The sequence below is a fragment of the Plectropomus leopardus genome, chromosome 12 (genome assembly GCF_026936395.1).
Source record: "Plectropomus leopardus strain MGB_pleo_1.0 chromosome 12, ASM2693639v1, whole genome shotgun sequence".
Classification (NCBI taxonomy): domain Eukaryota; kingdom Metazoa; phylum Chordata; class Actinopteri; order Perciformes; family Serranidae; genus Plectropomus; species Plectropomus leopardus.
In genome coordinates this window covers 19,685,164-19,699,794 of record NC_142187.1, presented here as the reverse complement: position 1 = coordinate 19,699,794, position 14,631 = coordinate 19,685,164, and the positions used below count along the sequence as shown (strand labels likewise).

The 14,631-nt window shown below is 38.3% G+C and overlaps 2 protein-coding genes and 1 long non-coding RNA gene across 3 annotated transcripts in view; 1 reads left to right on the top strand and 2 right to left on the bottom strand.

The window, feature by feature from the left end:
- Nucleotides 1-7,451, bottom strand: part of LOC148188092 (uncharacterized) — a 197,247-nt gene extending 189,796 nt beyond the window's left edge. The window contains exon 1 of the long non-coding RNA XR_015778143.1: nucleotides 7,016-7,451. This is a non-coding gene — a long non-coding RNA (uncharacterized LOC148188092). The remainder of the gene's footprint in view (nucleotides 1-7,015) is intronic.
- LOC121952030 (uncharacterized) lies at nucleotides 114-5,885 on the top strand. The gene is made up of 7 exons (XM_042498540.2): nucleotides 114-380; nucleotides 2,002-2,022; nucleotides 2,457-2,585; nucleotides 3,142-3,975; nucleotides 4,814-4,936; nucleotides 5,016-5,098; nucleotides 5,208-5,885. The coding sequence occupies exons 1-7, from the start codon at nucleotides 323-325 to the stop codon at nucleotides 5,280-5,282; spliced, it is 1,323 nt and encodes a 440-aa protein (XP_042354474.2). The 5' UTR covers nucleotides 114-322; the 3' UTR covers nucleotides 5,283-5,885.
- Nucleotides 7,452-12,811: 5,360 nt separating the features above from the next.
- LOC148188091 (uncharacterized) lies at nucleotides 12,812-13,862 on the bottom strand. Its single transcript, XM_088085318.1, has 2 exons — nucleotides 13,307-13,862; nucleotides 12,812-13,205 (listed from the first exon to the last, which is right to left on the bottom strand). Exon 1 carries the CDS (start codon nucleotides 13,746-13,748, stop codon nucleotides 13,374-13,376), a length of 375 nt encoding a protein of 124 aa, XP_087941444.1. The 5' UTR covers nucleotides 13,749-13,862; the 3' UTR covers nucleotides 12,812-13,205; nucleotides 13,307-13,373.
- Between the last annotated feature and the right edge of the window lie 769 nt (nucleotides 13,863-14,631).

Below are 14,631 nucleotides of genomic sequence, written 5' to 3'. Positions count from 1 at the left end.
GTATTTGAATGTCAGTGCATTGGTAGATCTTCTGTTAAATCACTGCTGTTCTCATAAACATGCACTGGTGCGTTTGGGTCACCATCAGCCATCAGTCTAGTCTTCCTGTCTGAAGCGGAGCCATCACTGCATTCTTGACATATCTACAGTCTGACTGCGCTCTAATCATTACAGAAAGAAAAAAAATCATTACAGAACTTCCGTAACATGATATTACTCTCAGTAGACAAGGTTGCTGTCTTTCTCAGGCAGACAACAGGACTATACTTGTCAGGAGTGTACCTGTACAAATAAGTCTTACATTTGGCAGCCACACACAGGCATGGATGGGTTTGCATTGTGCTTTGTTCTCCTGCTGAGGTTGCTACTTCTGTATAATGGTGAGTGAAATATTATCACACTTAACAGTTTACAAAATTAAAGTCATGACATAATTATCTAATAATACACAATTAACAATTTAAGATACACAGTTAGAGTGAGGTTGATTAATAATTGCATAACTAGCTATCTTTATTCTATTGTTCTTTGACCTGATTGTGAAAAGCATCTATTGCCAAATGATTAAATAATTCAAATACTACATGACTAAGCAGATTACTCTCAAAAAATTATGGTAAATAATAATTTAATGGGCCTCACAAGTGCAGCTCCTGCTGGATCTGGTCGATGTCCTTGAGTGCTAAGTTTTATTTTTAGCTGAATCTCTGACTCGGTTTATAGGTCATAAGCAATTAAAGTAGTAAGTAAACAGCATCCACCTGTTATATTACATGCTGGTGAGAGGTCATTTATCAGTGCTAATTGTAGTGACCTCAGTCTGAAAATAAACCTTACAAATAGGCTTGAAGAATAACAAATTACTCATCCAGTTTTTATTGAGGTTAAGAAAAGACACTTAATTGTGTGAAAGTCTTATGTAAAGGTTTGGTGTAGACTTGATAATGGTAAGTGACACGATTATTGGGAAAACTGTTATTTATACAGTGACAAATTAAAGAAAAGGCCTGAATATATGTTGCATAAAATGTCAATTACAACCCTTTCTTTGACTAAGAAAAAAAAGTACAAAAGACAAAGGAGTAATTTCTTTAAAAAGTATTAGACTTTTGAAGAGCCTGTTATGATCTTCTGTCAAACCTGAAAATACACTGTTCCCTATCTGTTGTAACTGATCTCATCTAATCTTACAGGAAAGACCAAAAAAACATTAATGCCACTGACAACCATCTCAGTTTTCTTTTCTTTCATCCCAAGCAAATGTTTAAGTTAATCCTTTTATACATTTATTACAATCAAGTCAGTCAAGATATTTTCAAGTGTTTTTTTTTTCTTCCTTTAGGCATGAAAAAAAACATGCATTCCCTCCCATTTTTCTATTTTTTACTGCATTTAACACACACACACACAGACACACACCTTTTGTTAGAGTGAATTTTTTTTTCAGTCAACATTTCCTACAAAAAAAATCAATCCATTTTGTCAAACTAATGTCTTTATTATAAAAAATGCAGTAATTCTAATAAAGTAGCACAACTGATGTAAAGCCAAAAAAAAGTTACTGGTGAGGTACTTTCAAGAATAAAGTTGCAGCAATTGTACCGATTGTAGATGGAATACAGCCAGTGAAGCATGATGTAGTTATCATGACAATAATTATGTGAACAAATGATTAGCCACAATTTCCTCCTGACATAAAATCAATACTTAGAAATTTTGACAACTGTGTGACTCCTTACTTATTACTTAATGCCACCAAATTGTATTTACTTTCAGGGTGTCTTATGACAGCTATGGATGCAATGTATGGCATGACACAACAGGGTCTATTGTAGTGGCTAATGTGCAACTAGCATCAAACCCCACACATTTACAAGAAAATGGCTTTTTTAATGGCTTTCACTAGCAACCAGTGTGTAAAAAAAAAAAGTTTTAAATGCTGTTTATCCTGCATTACCATGGAATGACATGTCACTGTCCCTTTCATTTTGTTTTTTTCAGCTCAGCCAGCAGTGCCAACAGGTAACATTCACAACACCACCTCATACACTGTGCTTCCTGCTCACATTCCTCCAGTGCAACATATTTTACCTTCCAACTCAGCCCCACAAAAATCAGACACGTCCCTTTTATGTTTCTCAGTTGCATCCACACAAGATGCATCAAACTCTCATTCTGACTGAGTGATCTTTTCCAACCTTTCCTTGGGCTCTAACAGCTCCACCAGGCAGCCACAAAATATCTCACAGACCTTCAATCTAGAGGCCCTAAGCTACAACTACTACTACCATCATATCTGCACTACTTGCTCGAGCACAAGCTGTGCTACTAGTCATCCACTTTGCTGCTGTTTGTTACAGTCTGACAATCATGATTTTTTTAAGGCACCGTGGTGATCTTGAAACAACGCAGTGAAATTACAGTAATTGCTTACAGTTGTGCTGTGTGTGCTCCAGGCTGTGCACGTCCACCTGTGCTGTGTTGTCCCGGTCAAAACTCCAACTGTTTCAGGGGCTGTTTCTGTGACGAGGCCTGTGTGACATTCAATGACTGCTGTTCTGACTACAGGTCAACCTGCACACAAGGTAAGTGAAGCACACTACCAACTGAAATAAGATTAAGATATTACGATTTTTAACAAAAGTGCTAAAAGGTAAGCTAAAGCCAAATCAGAGACGTGAGCATTTTTGATTATTTTGTAACGGTTTTATAGTTGAGTGTCATAACTGTCTTTAACCTTGATATCTTACTTTTGTGTCTTTTTGTCGTTTTTATGGTAGCTGTATGTTGTAATTCTATGCTACATTGGTGTAAATATTGTATATATTTATATTTAAATATTTTCTCCTTTTTTACCATAATTGTTACTGTATGCAAACTAAGCAACTATGCTAACTAAGGACAGGAGTGAGAAACTTGCAACAGCTATTATATCTATATGTGAAACATCAGTTACTGCAGCTTGTGTGTAACAGGCTGACGTTATACTATGTTGATTTGCATTGTCTTGAGCAAATAAACTATATAAATAATTAAATGAATAAACACGAAAAAACAGAAAGTGATTTTGGCATGTCAGTTTAGGAATTGAGACTGAGATGAGGTTATATTTATTGTGCAAATATTTCTTCTTGATTGCAGATTTTCTCACTGAGCTCCCAAGCACAGCCAGCACAACAAGCAGCAGTACTTCAACTACACTGGCAAATGATGTCACAACTTTCTCATCCGCAGTTTCGTCAGCAAGAATACTCAGTTCAACATCTGCACTTTTAAATATGAGCTTAACCTCAGCCTCCATGGGATCTACTACTACAGGGATCAGCCAAACAAGCAGCAGTACATCAGCACAAGTAGATAACAGTACGACTTTGTCACCCGATATAACGACAGCACCCAGCACAACAGACGACACTGCGGCATCCACACTGGTTGAAGTGAATGCAACTTCAGCATCTACAGTCTCTGATACTGCAGCAACCAGACAAATCAACAGCAGTACATCTACAACAGCAGCACCCATCACAGCAAACAGCAGTACTCCCACGATGCTTGCAATTACCAGCACAACTTTAGCACCCACAGTCACTGATGTTAGCACAACAAACAGTAGCACATCTACACCAGTAGATGACAGCACAACATCCTCTACAGACTCTATTTCTCCAGGACCCACAACTTACAGCAGTACTCCGTCAACACTGGCAATTGTCAGCACATCTTTAGCACCCACAGCCTCCGACACAGCACAAACAAGCACAAGTAAAAGCAGTACATCCACAATGACAGAAATCTCGCTATCTTCATCATCTGCTGTCTCTTCGACAACAGCACCCAGTACTGCATCATCAGATGTGAGCACAAACTCAGTGTCCACAGTTTCTGGTACAACAACAACCATTCAAAAAAGCACCAGTGCATCTACACAACTAGATGGCCTCACAACCTCAGCATCCACAGTCTCCACAGCTAAAGGTTGGTCATTATGATCTCTGCGGAAGCAATTTAAAAAAAAAAAAAATCACATTTGAACAAGTACATTTTACATATTTATGTCATCTTTGAAAATGTAGCAATCCGTATTTTGTCTCTCCAGGATTTGGTAGGTTGAAATACATGATTTTACAGCAGCTTTTCTAAAAAAAAAATTGTGATACATGTTACAATGTTCACAGGCGTTTATTTGCAATGAAATTGCGGTGGCAAGTGAAAAGTGCAAAAATTGGACTCTGAGTTCATTACTATGAGCATTTGGTGTTTCCCACAGAATTAGAATATATTTGGTGGGAATCAGGGGGCCATGGTGGGGGCATCAACAGCTATTTGCCAACAATTACTGTGGTTAACATCCAGCACCAAGCTGTTAACACCGATATCAAAGCCGCCCGACTCTGTTGTTAAACTTGCCAATACCATAGGGTAACGTTAGTTATTTGATGTTAATAGTTTGCCCTGTCACACTGTGTGTGAGCAAATCATTGTGCTGTGCGCAGCTCTACAATTAAATGAGATTTTCCCCATTTTAAGTAGTAAAATTTGCAGTAAATGTGATTGTGATGATTGCACAAAAAAATTGCAAGATTGCACAGAAATCACAGAGTTTGGCTGAATCTGCATTATTTGTTGCATTTCCAACATTGCTACAAACTGGAGGGACTGACATTATTATTATTATATTATTATTTATAAAGCTCTCTAATCTTATTTCATCTTTTGTCAAAACTGATTTTTTTTTAATTGCTTACAATGATGCTCAGTTAGCATTTCACCTCCTTTGGCATGCACACTAATAGTTCCCTTGTCCTGACAACAGGGACAACTCTGAAAGAAACAAGTACATCTCCAGATACCAGTAGTGTCACATCTTCACCAGCAGATGGGAGCAAACTTGGAGAGTCCAACAAAATCTCAGATTCCACCACAAGCTCAAGTAAAGGTAAAGTCAGTCACAAGGACTTGTGTGCTTCAGTTATGTCGTTTGACTTACATTTTTATTTGAACTTTTCCTTCTACAGATGCCCAAATAGTGACTGTTCACCTAAAGATATCTGTTTTATCCCGGAATGAGGAAAATACGATTTTAGAGGCTTTGTCTGATGTAAGTAGCTACAAACAAACTTTTCCATATAGTTATCAGAAAAAAATAATAACAATAATATACGCACCTCTGTCGCTAACCTAATTAGCGAGTCTTCACGCTTTCACAGTTTGTGTCCCAGAGCCTTTTCCAGCAGAACTGTGAGGGCTGCACTGCGACGATCAGACACATCAAGCCCACCTAAGAAAGGACCTGGCTGCAGCTGCACTGTGACAACAGGCCTCACAACTCTTGGAAACAACACAAATATATGTTCAAACTAATTAAGCTATTAAAGATGTAATGTAGTAATCTGTAACGCCTTGGGTGTTAAAATGACTTACAACCACATAATCTATCTGTTGAGCGTTAACCTTAGAGCAGGCAGAGCAGCCAGGAGCAGATCGAGGTAGTGCTGTTTGGCAAGAAAGGGTGTGTAAGTGGTATTTCCTCACTTCAACGGAAGATGATGAGCCAAAAGTTTAATTATGCTGGCAGTGGTGGTTCTGGCCCATTTAAACCACAGGGGCCAGTTAAATTAGCTCTGAAACTAAGAGCTCATTTAGGCAACGGGGTGGTTCAGAAGCCAAATCAGCAGGTCATTATAGTATAGGTTATAACAGCGGGTTATTTCAACAACAAAAGTTAGCAAATTCAGATTTGTGGTGCTGTGCCATTGTAGTGCAAAGTAAGTAAATAAATAAATAAAAACAGGACTGCAGCTTCATTATCAATAAAATTGTTGATAATTTTCCTGATTAGTCATTTGGTTTAAAAAGTAGTAACATTCATTGCATTTCCTCTAAGCTAAGGTGATATTTTTGTTTAAACAACAATCCAATTAAATAGTTCATGTTCAGATAAAAGGTTTAGAGTGTACGATTTAGAAGGATATTTTGGCTGAAATTGAATATAAAATTCATAACTAAGTTTTCATCTGTGTTCAATCACCTGAAACCAAAAAGTGTTGTTTGCTTTACCTTACAATGAACCACTGATACAAACATAGGTACATCCTCCTCCACAGATTCCACTACTCGGTTTCTACAGTAGCCTAGAATGGACAAACCAATTACTTAGTTGAATAACACATCTTCACTCACCCCCCCTTATACAAAAGTGAGGCCAAAATATCCAACAGAAAGTGGTTCTAGATTTGTGAAAATTTCCTAGAGCCAAGAAAAGCGATTTAAAAATCTGTCATACTTAGCTAGAAAACTTTTTGAGCATTGCGCCGATATGTGCCAGTTGATTACCTCCATAGGAATGAATAAGCATCATACTTGGTCTGCTGTCTAGTTATTACTGAAGTCTGTGAACAAACCAAACAGCTGCTCTAGAGGGTCATTCACATCAGCCACTGTAGTTTTGCTACAAGCTCTTCACACAAGAAAATGTTCAGTTGGTTGCAGTCTGCACTCTAACCACTACATGCCTCTAGACTTAAAAAGTATTAATGCATGTATCAAATACATGACTTCCAAAGTCTTTATGCATGGTCTAACTAAAACAACCTTCTTAACTTACACAAGTTTACAGCTCATTCTGCAGCACAGCTTACAAACAAAACAAGGATAAATAAATTCTCAAAAGCAACTAAAGCAAACCTGCTGCAGGCTCTTTCACAAATCAGTGAGTGGACAAAAGTGCAAAATTATAGGAAAATTCCACATTAATCATTTCTCAGCTGTCTGTGAGGAGAGCAGCAATAACACAGAAGCTTTTTTAGCTTACATGCAAGGCACAGTACAAAAAATAACCTCCACAACATCAGCAAATACACACATCAGCTGCAACACAACAGTGTCAGAGGCCAAACAACACATTTAATTCAGCGACTACACAAGAAATACATAACGCAGAAAGCTGCAGAGAGACCAGCGGGTAACAGAAGACACTAGCTAGCAAAGAGACAGTCAGAAGTTGAATTTCACTTACTTTATTCGACGTCCAGGTCAATTCTCCTCTCCGTCATGGACGCCAGGTAGTCAACATCCCCAAAATGTCCCTCTGCAAGTGTTGCTGTGATGCTAATTTAGTTTGTTTACTGAAAAAAACTCCTCGTGTCTTCTCTCTATCACTGCTACCGTCGCATAACGGTAACTGGAATAACATTTGCTACACTAAAAAAACGCCAGCTCCGGTTTATTTTGCTGGAAAATGCGGAAAATGTTGTTGACTTTCTATCTTTTCTCTTTTCCTGGTGTCGCGAGGCCACAGTGCAACTTACGTCACACTATAAGCTCCCTTTCAAATATGAGTCCGCTGTTTCACCGCCGGGGTTAAATTTACCGTAGTTTAACTTTTAAATGATACATATTTTAACTTTGTCTTTCCTTGTGTAGACCATGGATGTATTGGTGTAGACTGCACATGTGCTGTGGCTGCCATGATGCAATATCATTAAACGGCCACTACGGGCGCTGTTTTCCTAATTTGAGAGAATCAGAATCCTTCACTATAAAATGCCACCGCAAATTTTGTTACTTTTGTTAAGTTTCTGTTTTAATCAGAGTTTCGTTTTTGTATGACTCAAAAACATTATTTGAGTGTATTAGACATAGATATTAATATCGTGTCAGTGTCATGCATGGTAATTTTTAAAGGTGATGCTCTTTAGTTGTGCATAAATGTCAGTGTGTGCACTGGTTACATGGGTGCTCCAGCATACACATGACATTATTAGACTCCAAATTGACTATCTGATGATGTTGGTAGAAAAAAAATGCAGTGTGCAATATTAAAATATTGCTGACATTTGGTCTTAATGTGTCTGAATGCTTGTGCATTGGAGATTTTCTAATTTGAGTCAGGGAAATACTCTTTATGCAGGTACATTCATAGAAACATTAGTCAAGTGTAGTCACAATCATAGATGTAGATTTTGGGGGTGACACAGGAGAGATGTCCCCCATAGTATTTTGAAAATGTTCATTTGTTTCTCAAAAAAACATTCAAGAAATGTAGGGCTTTTGTTTAGGCATTCAATTATGCTGGTTTGCACTTTACTTCCTGCTGCTAATAAGTTTGCTGCCTCTCCACAATTATGAGTTAAACATCACTGTTTAATTCTAAACACTTGAAAAAAAAAGTTTGAAAACCTAAAGTAAAAAAAATAGCAGTTGTGTATAGGTAAGACAGAACAAAATACATACAACACATAAAAGACAATAAAACATTTTTTGAATATTAGCCCGTGTTGTTTGTTCTTTAGGTAATCGATTAGATGTATTTGACACTTAATAAATACGTGTTTATCCTTTCTTTAATGTTCTTATAGATGATTTTAGTGTACGGCAACCCCACCTCCAGCCCAGACTGTCTCTTCCTTGTGTTGGTCCATGCTTCCCAGTAATGTGAGATCTCTCACAACACATGACGCTGTCTTTTTAAATGATCATTCATGATGGTGGTCAAGATGCAATTTGACCCACCCACCAAATAATATGCATTCAGTGTAAGTCAGTTTAAAGATAGGCCACAAACATTTCTGCTTGACTACAGCTTTCATTACTGCACTGTCAAAATGTTCCAGTGTGTCAAAAACTGAACTACACCAGAAGATGGCGGCAAAACCACAGCGTCGAAAGTCTCCTCTGCTTCAACACCTTGCACCAAAGATACACCAAGAGATGACTGCAGGGCTTCAGCATTCACCAGTCATGTCCAAAGTCCAGCCCAGGGGTTAATTGTGGCCTTTAGGCTGATTTTAAATGACCCTTGTCTTCTGAAATATACTAACACAATATTGGTTAATCAAGCAAAATCAGTTTGCATTTATGTTATTAACCTCACAATGGCAGGACGATCCTACAGTTTGTAGACATCCACCACGCAGGAACTTAACAAGCAAACTAACGATTACCTAACACCATATTTTCTGCAAGGCAGCAGATTTGGCCACAACAAAAAAGCATAAAGTTGACAGCAAGTGCCACAGCTTTCAGGATCAGTGGAAGGTTGAATGCTTTTTTACTTAAAGATTACACAAATGCACTTGTGTCATTTATGTTTGTTTGCTTTGTTTTGATTTGAATAACCTGTATAATGCAACTGACAGCTGGCCCCCAAATATTTTCACATTATCAAATGTGGCCCCCCATTCAAAAAACCTGGACACCCCTGGCATACACAGTCTCTATTACTACATGCATGTTATGAGGTTTTTCTAAACCAAATCTCGCCTTTGCTGAAATACATCGGAAAATGTATTATTGTTCTCAGTGTCTGAGGCAAAAATAATCTTCAGTTGTTGTGTTGCTGCCACACCTCTGGCTTTCATTTGTTTCTTTGTGCTTGTAGAAGGGACAACACTGTCAAAAACAAAACTCTGGGTACCAGTAGTGCCGCATCTTCACCAGCAGATAGCAGCATATCTGTAGATTCTGACCAAAGGCCAAACTACAACACCCCATCAGTTCAGGAACAGTAAGTGAAACTGATATTTGTCAAACTCAGTGATGCAGTTAAAAGTTTGAAAGGTGAGACAAGTTTTATTTGTCACCTTCCTCTCTGGAGATGTCTAAAAAGGGATTGTTTAGACGAGAAAAACGGAGACGTTTGGTCGACTGGATGTGCATGCAGTTTGCAATTAAACATCATGAAGTTACAGTATCGCAAAGGACCATCCATTATGTGCTGTTTCCAGGTGTATTCAGTGTGTTTGTGGTTTCGCTCTGCTTCCTAAATTTGTAGGCTATCCCAAGCTCTTCTCCCGCAGAACTGTAAATGCTGCAGCCTGAAGACAAGACACATGAACCCATCTGAGAAATTTCATCCAGTAGATCATCTGCAGCTTCACAATAGAGAGATGCTAAGGGTGCTGTAGCAATCCTCCACCCTATGGGTGAGGTATATTATTTGTATTCACCCCACCTGTCCCGGTCCATGTCACCCATGAAATCTCTTGTTTTTATTATTGTCCAGATGGTTTCCGACAACATTTAGTACAGTGTCCTGTATTAATTTGTCCGTTGGCCTTTGAGATGTTGTGACAGGAAGGTTTGGATTGGAGTCAGACAGCCTCGAGCAAAATAGATTGAATGTAGCTTTCGTCCAACAGCTACACTTAAAAATGTGGTTTCGTCATCTGTCTGTGCTTGTTGTACTGATGACGAAAGTAGTCTACATTTCTTAAATCTGCTCTTTTCATACCGTCATATTGTTTTACTGACATAACAAGACCATGTGATGCTGACCAGGTGTGACTTAAGATGTTGCAAGTCTTTTGCACGATGGTGTAATTGAGCCATACGGTGCTGCTGTGGTTTTATTCACTGAATCACAAATACATGTATAAAGAAATCCACATTTCAAAGAAAAAATATTGTGAAGTAGGGATACACGATAAGGTGTGGAAAAAATGCATATATTGATATGCAAAATGATATGTTGTGATATATATGTGATATGTTGTTGGTGCTATATCGGCAGATTGAATATCTGCAAAAACATCCAATATCGAGCATCCCTATTGTGAATGGCTATTATCATCAAGGATCATGATGCAGCTCCCCGTAACAAATTAAAATCCTCTTCAATAATGTCTCCTTCAATTCCATCCAACAATAACCTATTTATAAAATTAAATGCACGAAATAAAATGTAGATATGGAGAATTTTTTTCCATTATTCCCTGTTTTTGTATTTAATGATTAATGAGCACCTCAGAAAAAGTTTCCTCTGGTCACCAATTGTGATTGGCAACAGCTACACTGTAAAATCTGACAAGCTGAAATAAATCTAGGAAACTGATTGCCTTAAAAAAAGTAATTATATATAACTTTTAATCTTAAATTTACGTTATACCTAGTTTACTTAGAATTTAGCTATATGTACTTAATTTTGTGAAATTGCTGAAATGTAAAAATGACTAATAATTAAATAAATCTTTAGAAAGTTTTAGAGACGCCAGTAAAGTAAAGTTCAGTAAAATAAAGTTTTACTGCGCTACATACGTATGTGTGCTCTGCTGGTTGCAAACTAGTCAATCATATTTGTATTCTCTTAAATATGTTAAAAAAACTTAAAATATTAACACTTAGAAAGAACAAGGTAATTTTGCTTGTGATTATAGTTTGCAACAACTCCACAAAATTAAATTAATTCAGCTACATTTCGAATAAACTGAACACCTAGATTTAAAGTAAACATAAATAACATTTATAGTTATATTTCCGTTTTTATAAAGGCAATCAGTTTCCAAGATTATGCTATTTTAAGTAAGATCCACTTACAGCTAGACCCACAGTGTGAGAACAGACTGAAAAAATATGAGCTTTGTTAGTTAAAATGAGAAAATATAAATGTTAATGATCAGTGGTCGAGTCTGGTCAGAGTTAACTATTTAGGGAAGCTTACCCAAAACATCAAGGCAGTGTTGTTTGGCTGGGGTTAGAGCTACACGTGGTGACCCCAGCACTTCAAGGGGAGGATGAGACAAAAATTTAATTATGAGGGAAGGAGAAGAAACACGTCCACATGGCCTCGGGAGCTGCGAAACCTTTAGGAGCGGATAGTTCAAATTAGACCGGCATTGTCACCTTTGACCCGGGTGTTTTAATTTAGTGCAAAAGATATAAATGAGTTTCTTTCTTCTGCCTTTTTTTTTTTTAGTGCATCTGCGCGATCATACTGGAGCTGTCCAGCTGCCAGCCCGTTAATCTGAAGCGTCCTCTTCGCTCCTCCGCAGAAGTAACGTTAGCGACGTGTGGTGCAAATCAGAAGCGTGTGTTTCTCTCTGTGAGCTCCTCTCCACAATCCCCGCTGCGCAATTGAAGTTAATTCTGCAGAGTGAGTCCCAGGTTCACGTTTCGCCACAGCTTTGTAAACTTAGATCATACGGGGTCACCGGGAGGTTGAAGCAGCCTGCGTCCAGTCTCCAAAGATCAGTTACAATGTAATGGCAAAGGAATGTCGCTCCGTCCTGGCTGCTGCATGCAGCTCTGGGGCTTAATTAGAACCAATTTGAGAGTGGGGTGTCATTTTTATTTCATTCAGGAACACTGCATAGTTTCACATTGTTGTAGGCACATATCTTGGCAACCATTTAAAGTGCAGGCTGATACTGAAATTATTGTACACCTTAAAGTGAAATTAAGTGCCGGACCTGGCTTATTCGGGGCCCCGGGCAGGCTTCTCCTGGTGCCCCCCAATCCACCCCATTCCCCCAAAATAGTAATAATTCTGACTATTATTGTTGTTGTTATCATTATACTTATTGTATTTATTACTAACAAACACACCAGCTAATAAGAAATAACAACAAATAACTAACTTAGCTAACAAACATCAATAATTAATAAGCACTGCAATACAGTATGCAAAATTGCAAATATCATTCCTTTTTTGTTTTTGTACGGCACCCCAGATGAGTTTTGCCTATTCATTTTCTATTACTCTTTTTTTTTAAGTATAGCCCATAGTTTATTTATTTATTTTAATAAAACCATATCTCAATTTAGTTTAAATGTCTGGCTTTTTTCTTTTTCTTCTTTTTCTTTTTTTTTACTAATTATTCAATGAATCAAAGACAATTAGCACAGTACAACCAAAACCAATATGGTAGTAGTCAAACTATTGCAGCGCACACTGTCTAAAAGGCAGATAAAAAATAAGAAATAAGAAATATAAAAAAAATAATTAAAAAAAAGCTCTCTATATACACTCCACCATTTCCCTTGAACATCAAAAAAAAATCTTTTTTTGGTGAAGATTTTAAAAAACTCTTTATTGATTCATACACAAATTTCAAATTCTTATACACATTATCTGAGCACTTTTACACTTAAATGCATTAAGATAATGTAAATCTCTTATTTAATTTGTTCAATTCAGCTAAACTTAAGTCTGAGAATTAAAAATCAATTGGCAGGTCAATACTCTCTCATTCACACACACACACACAATCACACACGGTGTCCATGTTGTCCACACCATCAGTTTGTCGAGGTATCCCTGCTCCCCTGTGGTGTGTGCATGTCGAAGGCCCCGGTGTTATTGATCCTGATTGGGCCTCACAGGAGGAGATTCCGGCCTGCCATTGACCCACACTTCTCCATGTTTCCACCCTTCTCTCAGATCATCAGAGGCAGCCGTCTCCTCCTGCCCTTCTGCTTGCGTGAGATTTCTGATTGTCAGATGGAAGGGGGAGAAGGGGAAAAAATGAACTTACTACAGTTTTTTTTCGCAAAATCACTAGCAGGTCTTGCCTGAGTAGTCTGCACTGACGTTTTTCTGGCTTGGTGACTGTCAAAACATCCCCCCATGCGTTCATACTCTCCCTCCTTAGAAAGGCTCACAGGCTGCTCTCCTCTTCAAAGTAAAACTTCTCCACCATGTGGCCTGTGTTTTGTGCTGACGGCTGCCCAGCGCTCATGAACTCCTCGTAGGGGTCCTTTTTGTCCTCGTCGCTGCCTATGCACTTGAAAAGTGTCATGGCAAGGAAGGAGTAGAAGATCATGACAAACAGGATGTAACAGTAGGCGTTGTCGTAACTCTCCCTGGAGTTGGAGATGGTGGACGCTGGACTGGTGCTGGACTGAGGGCTCACTGTGGTGCTGGAAACAGTCATGTTGATTTGCTGTCCATTGACGTCCACACCAGTGTCCTCGAGAATCTGCTGGCATCTGGAGAGAAGAGACAGCAGGAAGGTCCGGTTCATGTGTTTCATGCTAAAATTACAGATGGTGACAAAAACAAAATAAAAAATTAGACAGAAAACCGGCAGGGTGACTGAGAAAAGAGTACTGATGGAAAGTGCACGAGGCAGACACTCACCACTTTAGGAAAGGCACGCTGTGAGTCATCCACCCACTCTTCAAAGACTTGATAAGGCGGTATTTCAGAGATAAAGACTGCTCCCTTTATGTCCTGTTGGATGCAGCCAAAATCTCATAAAAGCACAATTATGGCCTCATTTTATGAATGATATCTGCAGAATTGTCTGTCATTTTCATCAGAAATGAATTTGAATTATTCACACACTCTAGGATTTCAATTGTCCCAGCACATTCTGACTCAAAGTATTTTCTAAAGCTCCCTTTTAACTCTTTTTTTCCGCCCTATCTTTCTTCTTTTCTTTTTTTTTTCAGCCCGTCCTCTTTGTGCTCCTTCCTTCACTTTCAATTTGGTGTCTTGGAAGCTGCAGAGACGCTTGGATTGTTGTCAGCTCCGGTCAAGTAGTCTACTCATTTCAAAGAGTGTTGGGGTCAGAGGTTAAGTTGTCTCCAGTGTGTTGCTGCTTGACTGACACTCCACTCCAAAGCAACCCCTTTGGCTTTTTCACTCATTGTGTCATACAACTTGAGCACTTGTAAAATAAAAATAAAAAATGTTTGTAGACAGTTAAGAAAATATAATCTTGCCTTAATCTTATCTTTTGGACACCAAGCATAAACATGCAAACAAACCAAATACTAACACACAAATACACACACACAAAAAGTATTTAAAACATTTTTAAACAAACATTCAGTGTTTTCTCATGCATGCACACTCTAAACCATGAATGACACAGACAGCTGCATACCTGATCCCCTAACCCTCAAAAGGAA